At 47.3% G+C, this 21,471-nt stretch overlaps 1 protein-coding gene across 1 annotated transcript in view; it reads right to left on the minus strand.

Moving 5' to 3' along the window:
* The window catches only part of SLC25A34 (solute carrier family 25 member 34), a 183,808-nt gene that overhangs the window by 152,837 nt on the left and 9,500 nt on the right, over positions 1-21,471 (minus strand). Inside the window, exon 2 of the mRNA XM_069610319.1 lies at positions 14,194-14,259. Coding sequence (XP_069466420.1) covers positions 14,194-14,259 — 66 coding nt within the window. The remainder of the gene's footprint in view (positions 1-14,193; positions 14,260-21,471) is intronic.

A 21,471-nucleotide genomic window follows, 5' to 3' on the forward strand; every position in this document is an offset into this window, starting at 1 on the left:
AAAGTCTTGATGGAGAGAGCGGACCATGGGGAGAAAGACGTGCATGCACACGCAGTCCGCTGAATAGACTGCGATTGAGAATGCAAGATCGCCGGGCACTTGTGGCTGCAGGAGAGAAAGAGGAGATTGCAAATACCCTCAAGGAGAGCAGACGGTAGACGCATCGACTAGGGGGGGGGAACCATGACCACCACGAATGGCCTGATTCCAAGATGGAGGCCACACATTGTATAGAACAAGAGTCATTTAGGCATCAAGAGTCACACATGGGTTCGGAGAGGGCTTAGTACCCCCAACAAATCCCAAGCTAAGGCTAATAACCCCTCACTGGTGTCCCCACTGAGACCCTCACTCTCCCAAACCTAGGCAGAGACTGGATGTAAAAGGGGGCTGTGAGCAGCACAGGATGAGGGACTTTGGCAATTGGTTAGTAGCGCAGTGTTTGGAACGGAAGAAGAAAAAAAGAAGGGGGAAGTCTAAAGCAAAGGAATATGGTGAGGGAGGGGGAGTTCCATGAGGAGGTTGAAGGAGAACAAGAGGGAGAGGAAGGAGGAGGGCATCGGAGGCAAATGAGAGTGCAAGATGAAAGAATATGATGGCAGTGTACATCGGGGTCCAGATTAAGACACCAGTATTAGCCAAGCCGATAGGGCCAAAGGCTGGAAGGGATGCTGAGAGGTAGAAGGAGACACCAGTGGGGCCAGAGATGGGATGCAGCAGGGGTACAAGAGTTATTGAATCATAAAGTTATGTGAATCTTGGCCTAAAGACTAGTAGGGCAAAATTCTAAAGAGCAAAGAGAATTAGAGAGATGGAAACAAGAAAGTGTCAGGCTAGCCAGGAGCCGCAGTCCTGATCCTGTGGCATGGCAAGCCTTCCAATAATAAAAAAATAAGACCTGCTGGAAGAAACTAAGGAAGAGGAAGAAGAGAGAAAAACATTCTTAGGCTAGCCATAAGGGGGGGGGGGGGATCTAGTTGTGAAGCAGTGCCATGTAGAAGGGTTGCGGTTCAAAACCAGAAAGGCTCACTTAAGGAATCTGAGCCGAAATTACTGATTGCGAACCCAAGTCGAAAACAGGCGATCCAACCCGGTGGGCAGTCCTCAAACTAGGGGCCTCTGGCAGCCCCAAGAGACTACTGAGCTAGCAACAATCTGGGAAGGGTCCAGGCCGGTAGCAGGTGACACCGAGAACAACAGTGCATTTGGCTAGGGGGGTGGGGTGGAAGTCTAATGACTGCAGCCTAACAATCAAGCCAAGAAAGTCAGCAAAGAAATTAACTCATCTGAAAGTCAAGCGATCAAAGCCCAAGCAGACTAGTAGGCAACAGCGACAGCATCCGGGGGTTTCGGGATGCATGAACCCCAAAGTAGAGCAAGTGACTTTGCATCATTTCTTCAGGAAATTATTTCCCTGGCCACAAACTAATGTATGTAGGCTAGGATATCTAGATGTCGGACCATGGTCTTACTGTGGCTTAGTATTGTTGGTATTGAACCTTGGAAACATACCCTAACTTGTTTTGTTTCCCTTAAACCATCAGACTCTTTTAATGAGAAGGACCTGTGTTTGGTTTCACCCTTACCCAAACCCTGATGTTTTGGATTGAATTAAACTGCTTTGTGCAAGAGTTACATGAGTCTCCAGTCTTATGTTGATCTTTTGGGCTGTGACGCTGATTATTTGGGAATGTGGTTTACGCACACTGTGGATCCCAGACGAAGAAACTTAGATTTTAACTTCCCCGCTAGTCTGCGGAAATAAGTTAGTTAAGGCACACAAGTTCCATGAATTGTACAAATGCTGAGACTAGGCCAGATGCATGACAAGACTCCGTAGCATGGGACTACCTGGGCGTCGGCTGATCAACCTCCAGGTCTCCAACATGCACTCCCTTATCCCTATCCCTTTATAGTAGGTAGCAGGTAATAGTAGGGATCAAGCAAGTCATTTCTTTAGAGACAGTTGTTGTGGGCATTACCACACAAGAGACCCCTAAGCCTATGCACTGGGTCTTAATGCGGGGCAACAAAGTGACTTTACAAGCCAAATAGACGCCCTTTTGAGAATCAATTTTTTGGGACAATGCAAATAAAATCAGTATAGCAATTACTAAGGAATCTAATCTATTATATATATGTACTTCGATGACAGATTCTCCTGTTTATAGCTGCATATAGATGCATATTGTATATATTCTGTATTGTGTATATTTTATATTGTCATATGTAACTCTGTAACCTGCTCTGCGCCCAGATGCCTATGGGCCCGGCGCGCAATATAAATGAATAAACAATTACAACAACAATTACAATTACAATTCAGCAGAATATGATGAATACTTACTGGAGCTGGGTACTAAAGTAGACTGGCATTAAAGAATCGGACAGCCATGCTTGGCATATAAAGTGAACACTGGATGTGGACCCTACATCACTGCGGACTATCCAAATCATTGGTGCAAATCGCATCTGAAGCCTTCACCTGCTAGCACTACTCACAGCAACAGGGCATGGGGAGGACCAAACGTCAAGCAAATGCCCCCCGCTCTGCGAAAAAGAGGGGACCATGATTGGTCCATCTTCCTGTTCCTTTGCCGAATTTATAAATTCCCCTAAAAGGAAATGGCTGACACCCCAGTCTTAATTTCTCAGGCGTGGGAGATTATCGTGTGGCCGGTTTATTTCATCCAAGTTAAACACTGAGGGTCGTCCAGTGTACAGACACCCAGGGCAGTCGTCATCCACCGAAGCAAGGCAGCTACAATTATATAGGCGGGCACACATTACCCGGAAGAGTGGAAGGGAAGATGTGGAGATGTGGAGAGCTATGCTCTTGCTCCATGGATCCGTGAGTTGAAGGGAAGAGGTGGAGATGTGGAGAGCTCCGCTCTTGCTCTGTGGATCGGCGAGTGGAAGGGAAGAGGTGGCGATGTGGAGAGCTCTGCTCTTGCTCCGTGGATCTGCGAGTGGAAGGGAAGAGGTGGAGACGTGGAGAGGTCCGCTCTTGATCCGTGGATCGGCGAGTGGAAGAGAAGTGGTGGAGATGTGGAGAGCTCTGCTCTTGCTCCGTGGATCTGCGAGTGGAAGGGAAGAGGTGGAGACGTGGAGAGGTCCGCTCTTGATCCGTGGATCGGCGAGTGGAAGAGAAGTGGTGGAGATGTGGAGAGCTCCGCTCTTGCTCCATGGGTCCGTGAGTGGAAGGGAAGAGGTGTAGACGTGGAGAGGTCCGCTCTTGCTCCGTGGATCCGTGAGTGGAAGGGAAGAGGTGGTGATGTGGAGAGCTCCGCTCTTGCTCCGTGGATCGGCGAGTGGAAGGGAAGAGGTGGCGATGTGGAGAGCTCTGCTCTTGCGCCGTGGATCGGCGAGTGGAAGGGAAGAGGTGGAGACGTGGAGAGCTCTGCTCTTGCCCCATGGAACGGCGAGTGGAAGGGAAGAGCTGGAGACGTAGAGAGCTCTGCTCTTGCTCCATGGATCGACTAGTGCGAGGGAAGAGGTGGATAAGTGGAGAGCTCTGCTCTTGCTCCATAGATCGGCGAGTGCAAGGGAAGAGGTGGAGATGTGGAGAGCTCTGCTCTTGCTCCATGGATCAACTAGTGGAAGGGAAGAGGTGGAGACATGGAGAGCTCTGTTCTTGCTCCATGGATCGTGAGTGGCAGGGAAGAGGTGGAGATGCGGAGAGCTCTGCTCTTGCTCCATGGATCCACTGGCACGGAAGAGTCCCCTGTAGGATTCACGTTGTGCAGTCAGTTACAAATGGTTACGTTTGGCAATGGTGGGCTGACCTACAGGGCATTCTGGGGATTTCCCAGTGGGCTGCTCCACCACAGAGCTCTTTTGCGTGGGTACCAGACGTTTTTCCCATCGTGAACACAGTGATGATTTCAAAAACACAAAGCAAACTCTGTGTACCCTGCAGAGGCTGGAAAATGCAGAATGTGCTTTGTTTCTGGCAAACGGCAGAAGGAAGGCACTGAATGCTCTCCTATTTGTGTAATAGCGGAAGCTGACGTTACATGCATCCCACGGGGGTTTACAGAAGGAGGTGACCCACAGCAATGAGTGGGGGAACTATTAGGAATTCCCAATATGTGCATCCCCGTAAGCAAGGGAGCTATTGTGTGATGGAAAATGAGGTACTTAAGAGGCCAGCCAGTGCAGTTTCAGGATGGAGGATTCTGTAAGAAGGGAGAGCGTGGTTTCATGATTTCTATTTTATTGAGTTTTCAGAGGAAATGGGAAGTGCAATACTAGCATGGAACATGACCGTATTTTTCAATTCAAATACTAGTATTCAATGATTTGAGTTATGTGTACACTGATTGTTTATTTTTGCAAGTACACATGCAGGAACATTGCTTATCTAGCACATCCTTGCTAAATGATGCTATCTAGCACACGACCAAGGCAACCGCTAGGCAGAAAAAACCTTTGCAGGTCAGGGGCAACATGCTCGCCTTGGAAGCAAGACGACACGGAGCACCACAGGTTCGATCCCCGGTCCGCGCTTAGAAACCTCTGGGTATTAAGCGCGTATATCACAAGAAGGAACGCATGGAAGCAGTTTGTTTATTAAGACAAACATATTCAGCCGAGATAGCTCATTGGGTTAAGTGCTGAGATCTGTGTATATTGTATTCATATAGCGCCTTTACCCATGTGTATGGCCTCGACTTGTTTTGTGGTAGGAACGCCTTTGAAGTCCAGGTATGAGAAAGTTCTCAGAGGATGCTTAAGGTGTGTGTGTGATTTTGGCCAAGATTAGGATTTAGGAGCGCTGGCTAGGCTCTAGTAAGCAGCCCAAGAGGTCAGGCATGTGGACGGGTGCTGGGGGAGGTCACGACAGAGCACCATTGCAGAAGACTCGATATGTATATGGTTAGACCAACATTTGGCATAGGTTTTTGCTGTATTCTAATGGCAGAGGTGCTGAGGCACGTCTGGTGTTTTAGTGCTAAACCGTTATGTGTCCTGCTAGACCAAATTTGTCGTAGGATGGGTAGCCGTGCCTGCAGCCGATGGCCACTGAACTGGTGTACACGTCGCACGTTCGAACCCCAGTTAGATTGACTCAGCCTTTCATCCTTCTGAGGTCATTAAATTGAGTACCAGTATCGATTGGGTGGTACATACAAATGTTCTAGGTAAAACGCTTTGGATAAAAGGGCTATAAAGATGACAACTCATTATTATTATATTAGCCTGTGATTACCATCCCCACCACTTTGGGTACGCCATTGAGGAAGTACATTACCAACAAATGTGTCAGATGCAGGCAGTGTTCATTTCTTGAGTGAGGGAAACTCTTGATTCCTTGCTGGAACAGTGCACTACAGTGTAGCATTTGCTCACTCTGTGCTCCTGGGGACACAGCATGTTAATGTGACAGTGGTGAATCCCTATAGTGGGGCCCCCTCAGGCAGCTTCAGACTGTATCAAGTCCCTTTTACACCAGGACTGGATGTGGCAGTAGCACATGCAAGTTCAAATAAACATATAATGATACACCAAAGACCAATGAGATATCTCTAGACCATTCCCTTTGTTACAGAGGGAACGCGCGCTGCATGCATGAGCGCAGATTCGCAGGAGTGAGAAGGACGTGCCAGTGCATGGCGCTCTAGGCATCCCTGATATGGGACGCAAGTGAGGAATGGTCACTAGGCAGATCCTTACCTAAAGGCAGATGTACTACTCCTGGTTGGCAACCCACAAAATACAGGGAGGCTCTACATACTTGCCATAGAGAGCCAAAATGTAGGTGTGAGCAATGTGCCAGCACACACTTGTGTGCTAGTAAGCCCTAAGATAGTAAAGCCAAAGGTGGGGTCCCTGCTCAGCTTTCTTGTAGATGTGAGACCTAAAGGAAGTCATACTCTGACTCCACCCCACCTCACAAGGAGCAGTGTGTCTTTAGATGTTATGCACTTTGCTCCTTCACATTCCCAGGTCTAGCCGGTTAGACAGATACTGCCTGTCCTGAAACACACAGCGCTTAACTGTCGCTTCTAATCACTTTCAGTCATGGATTGACTCCTTCACATTCATGTCATGGTCAATCAAGCCCATCATAATTGTTCTTATTAGTCAGCTGTTGCAACACTGGGCAGAGTTTTCCACACGTGGGGCTTCCCTTAGGTCATTTTGCAGAGGCTTTGCTAGTAGGGGGCTGAAGGGGCTATAGTCCCGGGTCTTTTGGTTTTAGCCTTGGCTAGAAGCTCAGGGGCTACAATTAAAAGGCTGCTATCCCAACATTAGCGTAGCCCCAGATCTTTTCCAGACCTAGCAACATCTCTGTCATTTTGAATGTTAAGACCAGGACTAGCAAACATGTAGGGCGCTTCCCTTCCCACCCACTAAACCAGCAATACCCAGGAATGCTCTTTCTCTGTGTCCTATTAATTGTAAATGCACTCAGGCGCCCACTGCAACTCCCTTCTGTGATATATTCCCCTCTGGCAGTCTTAAGTGCTAGATCAGCAATCTAAGATAGATGCTGACTGCTTATCAGCTCCACACACCTTCTCCAACACCCCCTCCTTGTTATGTTATGTTAGGTAAACTTGTAGCACGCACATACACCCGAAGGCATCTTGGCAGCGGGGAAGTACACAGCAAGCCATAATCCAGTGGAAGAGAATCAGCAGAAAAGGGTGGTCTTCAGTAGGCGACGAAAGGTGATGATTCTGAATAGACTTAGGTTTAAGAGGGAGACTGTTCCACAACTTACCAGCCACTACGGAGAAGGCCCTGCCACCCACTCTCTGAAGGCGAAACCTTAGAACCACAACCAACGGTCGCTACTAAAGCAGAGAGTCCGATAGGGAGTGTAAGGCTGGAACTTCTCCTGAAGGAACTCTGGTCCAACCTGATAGACCGCCCGATAAACAATTCATAGGGATTTAAAGTCGATCCGCTGCTGCACTGGAAGCCAATGCAAATGGCGCAGTACCGGGCTGATATGGGCGCCACATGGGGTTGCAGTAGCAACCCGAATGGCTAGGTTCTGAAGCAATTGCAGCCGGCGGATCAAGCCAACCGGCTGGCCCAGAAAAAGAGCATTACAATAATCAATCCTGCTAGAAACCAGCGCGGCCACCACAGGCGGCCATCTTCTCCATCTCTTCCATCTCTCCTCTTTCCCCACAACCCTCGGAAGCATGCGACTCAGAACTTTTAACAAATACATATTATGTTTCAGATGTTTGTTTGGTTTAACTATTTATCCATACAGAGGGACACATTTGCTATCAAATATACTTTTTGGGGCCCATTTCTTTCCAACTTTTCATGTGGGGAGCACCCTTGAAAGCCCTACTTGGAGGGGTTGGGTGGGGTGCCTACTACATTTACTCACACGGTCAGCGCTGGAAATGAAATAAAAGTATTGGGCGAACTGTCACCACTTTGGAGGGGCGGGACTCTGGGAAGGAGTTGGCGGCGTCAAGGGGCGTGGCCCCCGGTCAGGTTGCGCAACACAGTTTCTCTTCATAGATCCCAATCCTAGTGATTTGCATATAAGCAAAGAGCATTATGGGAACATCATAATGTCGAAAATTTTGAATGTTAAATATGTCATATAGCGATTCAGTAAGAAGCCCTTTTAAGTGAATAATGGACTCTTCTGTTTTGATCGGTCACAATATTCACTCGAATAAAGAGATGCCTGTAAATTGCAGCACATATATATAAGCTGAGCGGACTGATTTCAGAAGAATAGGCAGTGCTCCATGCGCTATCTGCTTATTCAGAAAGACCTCTGAGAATTACGTGCTTGGCGCCCTGGCTTTGGGGGCAGGAGCGCCACTCCATCTGGGCCATTGCCTGCACTGGACACAATAAAACATATGACCACTTTAACATACATTTCCAGGATCCATTTTGGTTCCCAGTCCACCACTGAAGGTTGGCCAAACATTTGCCAAAATAAATTCACGTTTGTGGCATTCTGGAATTACTGTGTTGGTTTCCCTTTTCACTTGCCATATGTTGTATATCCTCACAGAGGGAGCAGTGTGATGAGGGAGGGCGGTCGAGGAGTAATGTTCTAGATTACCTATGGTAATCCTCATTACGCGGGACTCGCTCCCTCGTCACAATAGTTATAAACCGCCTACCCTTCCAAGAAGATGTAGAGTGGAAGTGAATTGGAGGTATTGACAAGAGCAGTTAGACCATCGTATGCCAGGGTGGGTGGGGGGGGTGGGTAGGCCATCGTATGCCAGGGTGGGAGGGATAGAGGGGGGAGTTACGGTGGCCAGGATAGGAGGGAAGTAAAGGAAACTGGGTATATGGTTCTTCAGCTCGGCTAAAGCCTCAGAGTGAGGACAGTGAAGAGGGAGGTGCCCAGGGGTCATGGTAGGGTGGCCAACTATCTCGGAATTCGCTGGATTGTCCCACAATTAGGGACTCTGTCTCGCAGTTTGCAGAGTGGAAATCTACACAGCATGGCGCAGCCGCCTGCTGCTTTCTTTCTCCGGGCGGCTCTGCAGCCCTGGCTCCTTTAGAGCCTGCAGGTGAAGCTGGCGCAGCCGCCTGCTGCTTTCTTTCTCCGGGCGGCTCTGCAGTCCTGGCTCCTTTAGAGCCTGCAGGTGAAGCTGGCGCAGCCGCCTGCTGCTTTCTTTCTCCGGGCGGCTCTGCAGCCTCGGCTCCTTTAGAGCCTGCAGGTGGAGCTGTAACGCTCTGACACCTGGCTTCATTCCAATGCGAATGCTTTGTTCCTGGGGTCGTGGTGGTCATCTTTGCAGTTAATCAACGTGACCATCCTCTCCCAAGGGCAAACCATTTGCATTTCAATTAAGCCAGGAATTAAGAACCATTACATTTTTTAAATTAAAATAAGGGGCAGGCCAAACGTGAATGACGTTGTGATGTCATCACCGCCTTGTGGGCAAGTGTCCCGCGAAAGACTATCAAAGAGTTGGCCACCCTAGGTCATGGATAATATAATCAGCTGGAGTTTCTTTAAGGATTTTAAAAACTGCTATGCAAGCTTTACAGGACTGGCACTCGCAAACAAAGCTGGCCCGACTTGAATGGCACGATTTTCAGTTAGCCTGGCATTTGACTATGCCCCAATCTTGCTGAAGGTGTTCAGGGGACTAGCACGTCCAGACATCTGTCAATACCCTGCTTGATTGGGACAAAGAGAGCCCAAGGCATTTAATGAACGGATCACACACTATCCAGGCGCAGGAGCTAGGGGTTGCGGGGTGCTTCAGGACCCCCTGAAATTCCAGAGAAAGGTCAGCAGATGAGAAGAAATTAATGTGGCTTTGAAGTGCTCTTAAATGGAACATTTGTTTTTTCGAAGACAACCAATAGACGGCGGTCTTAAGAAAAACCCTGTGAGCAACTTCTAGAAAACGATACAGGTTTGTATCTCTGAGACCTATGTTTGGTTTCAAAGCAAAGAGAAGTAAATGTGCAACTTGACCCTAGCGCCACTCTTGTTGTGCCTTGGGGAAGAGTGTGATGAAGGAGCTATGCCAGAATTTGCTATCTGGTCATTGCATCGAATGCAATAGCATCGAATGCCATACCAGAGAAAAAAAAAGCATCGAAAAAAAAGCATTGAATGCCTTTTTTTAAAGGTAAAGAGTTTAGTTTAATTAAAATGGGGTTTAAAGGTTAAAAAAAGGGGGATTGTGGAGGACCTCCCCCCATTATTATTATTTTTTTTTAAATGCAATCGATGCTTTTTTTCTATGCTTTTTTTTCTCTGGTATGGCATTCGATGCTATTGCATGCAGTGCAATGACTATACACCCAGAGTTTCCTTAATGCACACTGATGTAACAAGCATTTACAAAGGTAAGTGTTGTATATGGAAATGCTTTTAACTGTTGAATATGAAGATAGTTCGTGTCCTTAGTTTTAAACAATTGTGTGTGGGAAAGCAGTAAATCCACTTGTTCGAAGTCTCGGCACAGAGGTCAAGGACTTCAGGGGGGGGGGGGGGGTTGGTGGGTACATTCTGAGCATTCCGCTTTTATTCTCTGAGACGGGTATAATGCACGGTGGCGGACTGTATGAGGGGCCGCAACCTCTCTGCAGAAGGCCTAATACACTTTCCAAGGGTCCGGAATTCTTTTCTCAGGTGGGCCCCATATAACTTGAACTGCACAATGTCAACATTCTCAGCCAGTCTGTTATAAGACTGGTACCCATCCATGCCGAAACCGAATGTCTAGGAAAGACCTCTCCGGAATGGGAAGGTCTAGAGCCTTCTCTGGTCAAGTAAAGGAGCAGAGGTTGGGGAGAAGCCCAACACGGCAGCGAGGAGAGCCAACATCCACGGTGGAAGGCAAAGGGGCAGATGTGAAGCCAAGGAGAAGTCTGGGCAGCCGGGCGCCCGGGGAAAGACCTAAAAAGAGATTGAAAGCCGCAAGACCAAAGGAGGAACAGACTGTGCGTAAACCCTGGAAGCCCCCCCCCCCCCCAGGAGACACTTCGTCTTTTGTTTCGTAGAACGGCAATGGACATTGACTTTCTTCTGTATGCCAAGAATTGAAACACTTGTGTGTTATAATTTAGGGCTTAGTCTGGAGGCAAAGGACTTAAGCCTAAATTTGGAAATTTGTGTTGGACGCATCTTTGAACATTGAAGATTAGGATGTCCATGAACACACAAGGACTTGTGAAATAAGGTTTGAACTTTATGCTTTTGAGGAACGCCATTGAAGGTGATGGACGCTGTAGAAATACCAAAGGTTGTGTTGACCCTTTCCAGACACTGTTCTTAGTGGTTATTGGGAACTTCTGTATCATTTGTCGAGAGTTCCAATAAGAGTTTGGTCCAACCCCTTCCATGACTCAATACTAAATAAACCAGTTCCTAAACCACATTTATCTTTCGTCACGTGTCATTGCTCGAGCGCCCTGAAGGGCACAGCATTTCCAATGGCAGTAGTTTCTCCAGACACATAATTCCTTATGCTGTTGTTTTAACATAGCACAATGTTACTAGTGGACATCCCTACTCATGGCACAATATTTATTCTGTGGATTGTTTGGGCTTCTGGCTCAGGGTTTCATGTGGACAGATCTACGAGTCCTGCACTTGTATTCATGGTTCCTAGAACAATACTTTGGCTGTAAGTATAAAGGTTTTTGGTGCTGCAGCGGATATCCCATTATGAAATAGTGTCACATGTTTGTGATTTCATGAGGCCCTTTTGTGATATGTTTTTAAAAGTACCAAGTGTTTGCGGCATGTTCTCCCCCAGTCAGTTTCTGTTTATCATCATTTCTCAGCATTAAGGCAATTATGGTGGGGAACATGCCCTCTAAACATTAAAAATACCCTGTCACCTTTTATGATAACAATATGTTATTTATATAGTGCTTCTGCATAAGCGCTTTGCAGAGAACATATATACATACAATATCACCCAACCGAAGTTGGTACTCATTTATCGACCTCAGAAGGATGAAAGGCTGAGTTGGCCTTTCCGGGATTTGAACCTGCGACCTGCAGATCACACACAGATCACAGCAGCAAGCGCTCAACCCACTGAGCTACCATAATGACACGTTGTCCAGATATTTGAAAATGTGCTTTCAAATGCACCATTGGACTCCACATTTCATGCATGTCTTAAGTTGGACGCATTCACACTTACTAAGATGTTACAGCTTATTGCTGCACTTACCCCACCAGTAGCACTAGGTGTGTTTACAACTCCTAACATTTGGTTGATGTCCTGGCAGCTGGCAGCCCCACTCTGAAAATTGGCTGCTTTTTCTCCTCATTCTGTATTTTAAATATACATTTTCCCATTGTAAATGCAGGAATCCTACAACCAAAATGCACACAAAACAATTCACTGGAATGTTTTTTTTCAGTGGAGTTTTGGAAAATCTGCAGCTTTCCATAGAGGTTGACACGTGACCAACATAATCAGCATGGCGTCCATCATGAATTAGCTTAATTTTTAAATAGGCCTGTCAACCTCTTCTGCTATCTCCAGCTCGCTGCTTGTTGGAATGCACATCAGAATTCTCACATCCCCCAAAATTCGCCCATATTGCACGCAAGTGCGGTGCCCCCATTCCTCTCGGCATCACAGGTAAAGACTCACTACCCGCCTAGAAACAATTTCTGTAAGCGATTACCGGGCTGGAGGTGTCCTCCGAGGGTTTCTCCCCACAGCAGTGATAGTTACTCACTCTATAATGTTGATGCTATATTCCGCTGTCATTCAGAAATCTGGGTTTTTAGGAAGTTATGAGATGGTCACTTACATGCTGCCTAGGTTCAATGTGTGTGTGCTCCTGGCCAAGCCTTCCAGATGCATACCTCTCTAAATGACAGCTGTCACTAATAGGCATGTGGTGCTTCGTTTGTGGGGGTGTTTACCAGGGCTCAGCCCCAGCACTTATTTTTGAGCCCCGGCACTCATTCTCTCAAGCTCAGTTTCATTATGCTGTGGTGGTTTGGTAAGTTTATTTTTTTTTAACTGTCAGTCAGTCGAAGTCACACAACAAGCAACAGCGGGGCGCACTGGCCAGGGTCTCTGCATCCTGGGCCGGCTCATCGTTTCATGAACCCGATGACCCAGGTGGGCAGGAAGATGCCATTGATCCATTGCCGCGGTTGACCATGAGTTAGAAGGTTGAAAGCGATCCTGGGTGATTATGCTGGCCGTTTCCACACAGTGCTCCTCCAGTCAGCCTGCCTGACATTGGTGCAGCTTCACTACTATAACAATCAGCAGCACTGCCACAGCAGTGTGGGTTTACAAAAGCAGGACAGTCGCCAGCCAGCAGCACCCACAGAGGGGCAAGGCCAGGAGAAAGGCCACCTCCAAAGAGAAGTGGATGTCATGAGTGCCAACCTGCACAAGTAAATCTTGAGTTCAGCAAGGATTATTCCTGAATTTTTCCATCAATTTACTTTAGGGAAAAAAAGCATGTTTGCTATTTTTTCTGTGGATACATGGTCAACATGTTCCACTGGCCACCTATAGAGGCAGAGCCAAATGTTAACAATGGCGTTGTGTTTAAAAAACACTGTCCCATACATCAAGGCACAACTGGTATGCTATGTTATTTTAGGTTATGTTGATTGGCATCTATAAAATCACACATATGACTTGGGCAGTGCATCCATCACCAGCAATGAGCAGTGGGAGTTGCAGCTCGAACCTCAAATATGCTGGCACTGTGGGGACAGCCATGGGGGGTGGTAACACCTGACTAGGAGCTTTCCTCCCTGCTGTGCAACAGGCGTGCTAGAAAACATGTGGGCCCTACCACGTATTTCTTTACACATTATCAGCAGAAAATAGATAGCAAATAGATAGCAAGGGAGTGGGTGATTGCTTATTTACAGCACCAATACCAGAGTGGGGACAAGACACGCCCCTACCTATCACACTAAGCTCAAAACAACACAGCTGGGAACGTGCCACACCATCACTCATAACAATTAGATGGACAGGAAAGAAAAATGAAAAATATGCCTACCTATTGGACAAGCGGACACAAGAATTACAAGGACTAAGAGTCATATATCCCATTACCTCTATGCTCAAATCTTTGCATACCTAACTCACACGAAAATCCACACAACCATCTTCTCGCTCAGCAAACCGCGCGCACTTCACCACACTGCAGCAACGCATAAACTGCAGCAACAGCACGTCTCACATCGGTCCGATATTCACACCAAAGCTCAGGGCACGGTGAAAAGCGAACTGAAGCTGTCAACAGCACATCACTTTCTGACTTTCCTATTCCCTATTCACCCGACTAACCCATTCCCACCTTCTTGTTTGCAGATTTGCCTGAGCGCCTGGGGACCATTTCCTCCGGTGACGGCGCGCGGTACAGATAACTTTAATATTAACATTATGTACTCTAGGCAAGTCATGGTACTCTAATAAGGGAACGAATGAGGAGGAGACTGGAATCATTGGTAAACTGTACAATATTGGCAGAAATGTGCATTTCTTCTGTAGCATTGCTAAGACATGGCCTGCAGGCTGGCCTCCCATCAAGCCTTCGCTTCGGATGGGTCAGTGTCAACAGATCAGAGGTCACGAGTTGGTGAGTGAGCGTGGGCATGAGTGAAAGCGACTAGGCAAGAGTGAGTGAGCCAGTAAGGTTAATGTACAGATACTTGACTTGCAGGAGAGTCTCCTCGGCAGCTAAGAGGATGAGTGAGTAGATCAGTGAGCGCTCACTCACCTGATGGTTATGCTGATGTCCCACAGCGATGGCAGCCACGGTCTGGGCCTGGAGATGGGTCTTCACCTGTAACAATCGGAACAGAGTGCGCTGATTAGGAAGGGCACGGTTTGTTCAGGGTACACAGGCATGCATAGCCATGGGGACACAGCAGGACCGCAGGGCAGCAGTCATGGCGCATGAGATGGGTGGAAGCAGGCTGTCAGTGTTGAGATTTCACTGAGGAGTATGCTAACTGCAAACAAAGAGGGGTTAAGGGTAGCGTGTCCCTCCCCACTCTTTGATCTCCCTTCAATCTTCCACACCTCCCGTGCCGCCTAAGTACTGCAGAGTTGGACAATCTTCGCACCCCCAGAAGGGTCTCACAATGGCCATGCAATTATCGTTTTTTTTAACACACTGACTTATTTAGAGCAGTGCACAGACAATGCAGAGGAATGCAGCAGCCACAGAAGTGACTTGGGAACACACAGGGGGAGTGGCCAAACTCATTGCCAAGTCCTCCTAATAAGTGTTAATGTCTGTGTCACCGACGTTGTAACATAAGGTGATATAACTGGGTCTTGCACAGCACAACTGCTGGCATTTGATGTGTGCAGCCGCTTGGTGGTGGGACCTGCAAGAAGAGGAGCAGCGAGGATTAGTGGGGAGATAGGGGAAGTCGTGTGGGGCGCGGTGTCCTAGAATGCTTCAAGGTATCCGGGTGTATGAAGTTTACGGGTTTAAAGTTATGAGCCCACTTTGTTACTCTGGATCATTTCCACAGGTGTCAATGCATTACTCATGCGTGGTGCTGTGTAGTGGCTGGGGAGAGTGTGGTGAAGTGTGTATCTAAATTATGTTCCAGCAGGTGTCTTCCCTCGCTGTGTGCACACAGCTTGCCAGTGGTGGTCGCCGATTAGGTTAAAATTTAAAGTTAGGCGAGACAAATCGCCCTGCTTACGATGAACCATACAAGACAGGTGACCCAAATCCCGCCTACAGAGACCTGATGCAGTGTCTGCAAGGCTAAGTCAGCGACCCATCACGGGGCCACACAAGGAGTACTGGCAAGCGGCGCTTTAAGTGGGCCGGGGCTGGTCAGGGCTGAACGTTTTGTCTGAGACGGGCTCTGCCAGCGCTCATTAAAGTCCCTTGCTAAACCCAGCCCACCAGAGATGCAGGCGTGATAATACCAGCATCTCTAATGAAAGGTGTGCCTGGCAGGGGGTCGGGATACACAAACAAAAGCCAAGGCAACACTTACCTGACATGAATGCTGGCAGCCGGGGGCTCCAACGGGACGTAGCCTAACAGGCAGCATTCAGGCCAGGTAAGCGTTGCCTGGCTTCAGTTGCGGCACTGGCCCCCTGCCAGGCCACGCTTCCCTCTATGAGCACCGGCTGGAGTTGCAGGCCACTTAAAGCGCAGCAGGCAAGCTACTGGGAGGCCAAGACCTGGAGTGGAGGAGAAACAGGATGCCACCACATTAACCTTGAGGACCAGATAATCCAAAATGGCAGCCCCGATTTATATCACCTGGGTTTCCCCTGTTAAGTAACAGGGCCGAAAACACAGTCGCATAGGAAATATTCACTGGTTCACTGTAGCGGATAGCAGGCTGTGAGGATGAGGGAAATATCCTGGGACGCCCTGTAACTGGCTGCATGCTGAAAAACTTCGGACTCTCGGCAGCTGACTACATGCTTAAAGGCAGATGTAAATAGCCCCTCACTCCTTGTACCTGGCTGCATGCCGAGAGGCGCTAGCAAATAACGTCAGTCTCCGTGTACCTGGCGACATGATGAGGGACATGGACACTGACACCCTGCACCTGGCTACATGCTGAGAGGCAGATGGAAGTAGTCTTTGGCTCCCTGAACCTGGCTGCACGCTGATATTCTGGGTGGAGTAACTTTTGAGTCCCTGTATCTGGCTGTCTGCTGAGAGACTGATGGCAAAAGCATCAGATTCAAGGTACCCGACTGCACTTTGGAGGTGGAAGAAAGCAGGTGGAAATAGCCTCTGGCTCCCTGCACCTTGCTGCATGCGGAATGAATGGTGGGAATGACCTTTGGTTCCCTGCACCTTGCTGCACGCTGAACGAATGGTGGTATCATCCTCTGGCTCCCTGCACCTTGCTTGACGCGGACTGAATGGTGGAAATAGCCTCTGGCTCCCTGCACCTTGCTGCATGCGGAATGAATGGTGGAAATAGCCTCTGGCTCCCTGCACCTTGCTGCATGCGGAATGAATGGTGGGAATGACCTTTGGTTCCCTGCACCTTGCTGCATGCGGAATGAATGGTGGAAATATCCTTTGGCTCCCTGCTCCTTGCTGCACGCTGAATGAATGGTGGAACTAGCCTCTGGCTCCCTGCATCTTGCTGCATGGGGAATGAATGGTGGAACTAGCCTCTGGCTCCGTTCTCCTTGCAACATGCAGAATGAATGGTCGAAATAGCCTCTTGCTCCCTGCACCTTGCTGCATGCGGAATGAATGGTGGAAATGACCTTTGGTTCCCTGCACCTTGCTGCACGCTGAATGAATGGTGGAAATAGCCTCTGGCTCCCTGCACCTTGCTGCATGCGGAATGAATGGTGGAAATGACCTTTGGTTCCCTGCACCTTGCTGCACGCTGAATGAATGGTGGAACTAGCCTCTGGCTCCCTGCACCTTGCTTCACGCGGACTGAATGGTGGAAATAGCCTCTGGCTCCCTGCACCTTGCTGCATGCGGAATGAATGGTGGAAATGACCTTTGGTTCCCTGCACCTTGCTGCACGCTGAATGAATGGTGGAACTAGCCTCTGGCTCCCTGCACCTTGCTTCACGCGGACTGAATGGTGGAAATAGCCTCTGGCTCCCTGCACCTTGCTGCATGCGGAATGAATGGTGGAAATGACCTTTGGTTCCCTGCACCTTGCTGCACGCTGAATGAATGGTGGAACTAGCCTCTGGCTCCCTGCACCTTGCTTCACGCGGACTGAATGGTGGAAATAGCCTCTGGCTCCCTGCACCTTGCTGCATGCGGAATGAATGGTGGGAATGACCTTTGGTTCCCTGCACCTTGCTGCATGCGGAATGAATGGTGGAAATATCCTTTGGCTCCCTGCTCCTTGCTGCACGCTGAATGAATGGTGGAACTAGCCTCTGGCTCCCTGCATCTTGCTGCATGGGGAATGAATGGTGGAACTAGCCTCTGGCTCCGTTCTCCTTGCAACATGCAGAATGAATGGTCGAAATAGCCTCTTGCTCCCTGCACCTTGCTACATGCGGAATGATTGGGGGGCCTCTTACAATGTCTCTATGACAAAACCGAACAGCTCCTGTGTCCCTGGTTGGACCACCTTTTTATCGAATTCACTACTATTTCACATCCCCCAATTAGAAATAGGATCATTAATCAAAGATGGGCAACCTCCAGGAATCTTAAGTGATTGAAACCTGATAAAATCAAGGAGCTAATGACACCAACCAACGATCACATCTCACGGTTGGATTCAACTGAGGAGGTGACTAATATTCTCCTGGGCTCGCTGGATAAGGTAACCAATCTTCTGGCCCCCGTAAAAACCAGGAAGGTTACTAACAAACCAACTAATGCATGCTTCACTGAAGAACTCAAAATCCTTAGGGTCCAAAGAAGGAAAGGTTTCTACCAATGGAAATCCTGCCATGATGTTTATGGCATACAAAGATGTACAATGTCAGCTAAGAACTATAAAATAGCAACCATTACTGCCAAAAAACATCTACAATTCTAGAATTGATAAGGCCCAACACAAATCCAAGGAGATTTTTAGAATCCTCAAAGAACCTGAGAAACCGAACATCATCCAGGAGGATATTACCATTAGAGATGTGGACTGGTGTGTTAGTATGACAGAGAAGCTGGAAAAAATCAAATGCACCATTGATAAAGAAAAATTGTCAGAAAAGGCAACTTTACCTTTTCTCCGATTTAGGTCCCACACACAATGTCCAGATTGATGTATCCTGAGAGACCCCTATATTTAATTTCAGATACATCTCAGAAACTGAGCTCAGACTAATTCTGACCAAACTCAAACCTACCCCATGCAAAGGCGTCACCATTCCTGCCACGGCAATCAAAGCATGCTCGGATCCCACCTAAGCTCTTTAACAAGAATTATTAATGCATCTCTTAAAGAAGGTTGTACTCGATTGATTACAAAAGGGTGTGCTCACTTGCAACATGCATGGGTAACACCGCTCTTAAAAAAACGAGCTCTTAATCCATCAATTCCCACTAACCATAGACCCATTACAAATGCCCCATTTCTACTTCAAATCCTGGATAAACTTGCATATGAACGAGTATTAGCCCATCTTGCGAATAATGCTATTTTGAATAAATATCAATGCAGCTTCGTCCGGGCTACAGTACCGAATCTGCACTCCTGGATTTAAAATCCGATATGCTGAGAAGGATTGACGATGGACAGGCTATGCTGCTAATGTTGCTGGATCTGTCCGCTACCTTCGATTTAGTGGATCACGCTCTTCTTCTCCAAACACTACGGGAAATTTCTAACTTTAGTGATCAAGCTGGATGGTATCTCTTTTAGGAAAAAGAACCATTAGAATCTGCAGTACTACTGCAGAAGCTGCACCAGTCCCTCTGAACTACAGGGTCCCGCAGGGGGCCCGTTTATCGCCAATCCTGTAGAACATCTTTACAACCCCACTTTTCACTCTACCAGAAAAGAATCAGATCTGTTTTTCTAACTATGCAGATGACACCCAGTGTCTCATCACTCTGACCGGAGATTATCTAGAAGATGTGAAAATGATTGATAAGATCTACAATCTGATTCATGAATGGATGTGTATGAATGGCTTGGCACTTACCTGCAGTAAAATAGAACTAATGGTTATAGGTTCCAGCCGTAGACTTAAAAACCTTAGCACAGACTACCTACAATTCCCAATTGGAGATTGCATAATCAAGACTAAAGACAAAATAAAGACTTTGGGGGTCACTTTTGATCAATCACTTTCCATGGATGCCCAGATAAATAGCCTTGTATCCACTTCGGCCTACTACATTAGACTACTGCCCCACAGTCGCCCCTACCTTTCCCCACAGTCACCCCTACCCTTCCCAAAAAAGTTGTGAAACAGTGGCAAGAGCTATTATTGGCTCCAATATTGATTATTGTGGAAGTCTCTTGGTAGGTATTGGGAGAAAAGAATTATCTAGATTTCAAATGCTAAAGAATAGTACAGTTCGGGCTATTCCAGGCTTCAAGAAATGTGATCATGATTCTGATGCCAGAAGAAGTCTGCATTGGTTACCAATGGGAGCAAGAATTGAATTTCGCCTGCTTACAATCCCTTTTAAATGCTTAGTTGAACAATTCCCTGCCTATGTGGCAGATAACTTGAATGAGAAGAGAATAACCCGGAACTTGAGATCCAATGGCCTTCAATTATTGGAAGTTCCAACTGCCAATCTAGTCTTCATCAATAGATGTGCCTTTTGGGTAGCTGCACCAAAAAGTTGCAATGCTATGACCTTGGATCTTAGAAGTTGCAAGTCACTTGACATTTTTAAGAACAAAATGAAAACTCACCTATTTGGTTAGCATGCTCCCTTTTAATTGATACCATAGGGCTGTCTGTCTTTGTCTTGGCCATCTGTGTTTGGGACTCTTGCCTCTGGTGCCCCTATGCCTCCAGGCCCCCCTGGTTGCGCCAAAAATAAATGAAAATAAAGAAATAAATCAAGAAATAGCCTTTGGCTCCCTGTACCTGACTACATGCCGAGATGGCCTGGGAAATCGTCTCTCACTCTCTGCATCTGGCTAGTTGCTGAGAGGCCAATGGAACTATGCTCTGACTCTCCGTATCTAGCTGTACACGGAGAGGATGATGGAACTAACTTCTGACAAATCGTACCTGGTTACATGCTGAGAGGCTGAGGGAGATAGCCTCTAACTACTGGTATCTGGCTACACACTGGTGGAAAGAGCCTTGGATGCCCTGTGCCCTGCTACAAACTGAGAGGTGGTAGGACACAACCTGCAACTCCCTCCATCTGCCTACCTTATGAGAGGCTAATGGAAATGGGCTCTGAATCCTTGTACCTGCCTAAATGCTTGACACTGAGGGAAGTAGCCTCTGAATCCCTGTACCTGGCTGAACTGTGAGAGGCTGAGGAAAATAACACATGATTCCAGGTACCCGGCTACCTGCTGACAGGTTGATGAAATAACCTCTGACTCCTTGTGTCTGACTACATGCCGAGAGGCTAATGGATATAGCTTCTGACTCACTGTACTTAACAGCCTACTGAGAGGCTGGCATATACCCTTTGACTCCCAGTAGCGGGCAGAAAAATAAGAAGCTGGGGTTGCTTCTGAGAGACTGTGAATCCTGAAAAGGGAAGAAAAGTTTGATGCCAAGCCTCTGAGAGACTGTGAATCATGACCAGGAGAGTAGAGGTGGATGCCAAACCTCTGAGAGACTGTTAATTCATGCAAGGAAAGTAGGGGTTGATGCAAAGCCACAAAGAGACTGACTCATGACAAGAAGTGAGACTGTGTTGTCTCTTACTGCTACTGGAGGTTGATGCTAAGCCTCGGAGAGACCATGAATCATAAGAAGGAGTGTAAAGTGCTAGAATCATATACAGTGCCCTTAGGGACCACAGCACACAATTAAGACTACAAGTGGTAATACAATTTCAACTTTGGTACAAGCCTGTACTACACAGAAAGAGTGGTAGCAATGGCTGAGCAGCCAGACTTATCTCAAGAGCAAATGAGCAGTAGTAGAGATTACACACAGGACTACAATTACTGTGACTCAAGCAAACACTGACACAAGGTTTCTGGTTAAAATAAAATAGAAGTACATTTATTTTTAAACCATCTGTTCACAAAACACTTCACTTCTATTAAAATAAAACCACACTTCAAATATACTACACACAACCAATTCCCCTTGTGCAGAATAATTCAGGGTAAGTACATTATGATTTGACAGACAGGTGTTGTGAAACAAAGACGTTACCGGGGTTCATACGCAATCACTTTTTGACAGTAATGACAGTTCGGTCTTACGAAAGATAAGCGTACCCGCAGGAAGAAATGTAACCGAAGTCAAACACACTCAGCACATGAATTGACAAGAGAATTAAGGATAAAAATCATAGGCAATACATTTGTCAAGGCAAATAGAATCAGAGGACACTTTCTAACAAGTAGATAAAAGTCAATAGGTCTGTGTCAGTGTCAAATGTAACAGGGGTACTGTTGCCGCAGATCACACG

The sequence above is a fragment of the Ambystoma mexicanum genome, chromosome 8 (assembly GCF_040938575.1).
Source record: "Ambystoma mexicanum isolate Mex_15411 chromosome 8, UKY_AmexF1_1, whole genome shotgun sequence".
NCBI lineage: Eukaryota > Metazoa > Chordata > Amphibia > Caudata > Ambystomatidae > Ambystoma > Ambystoma mexicanum.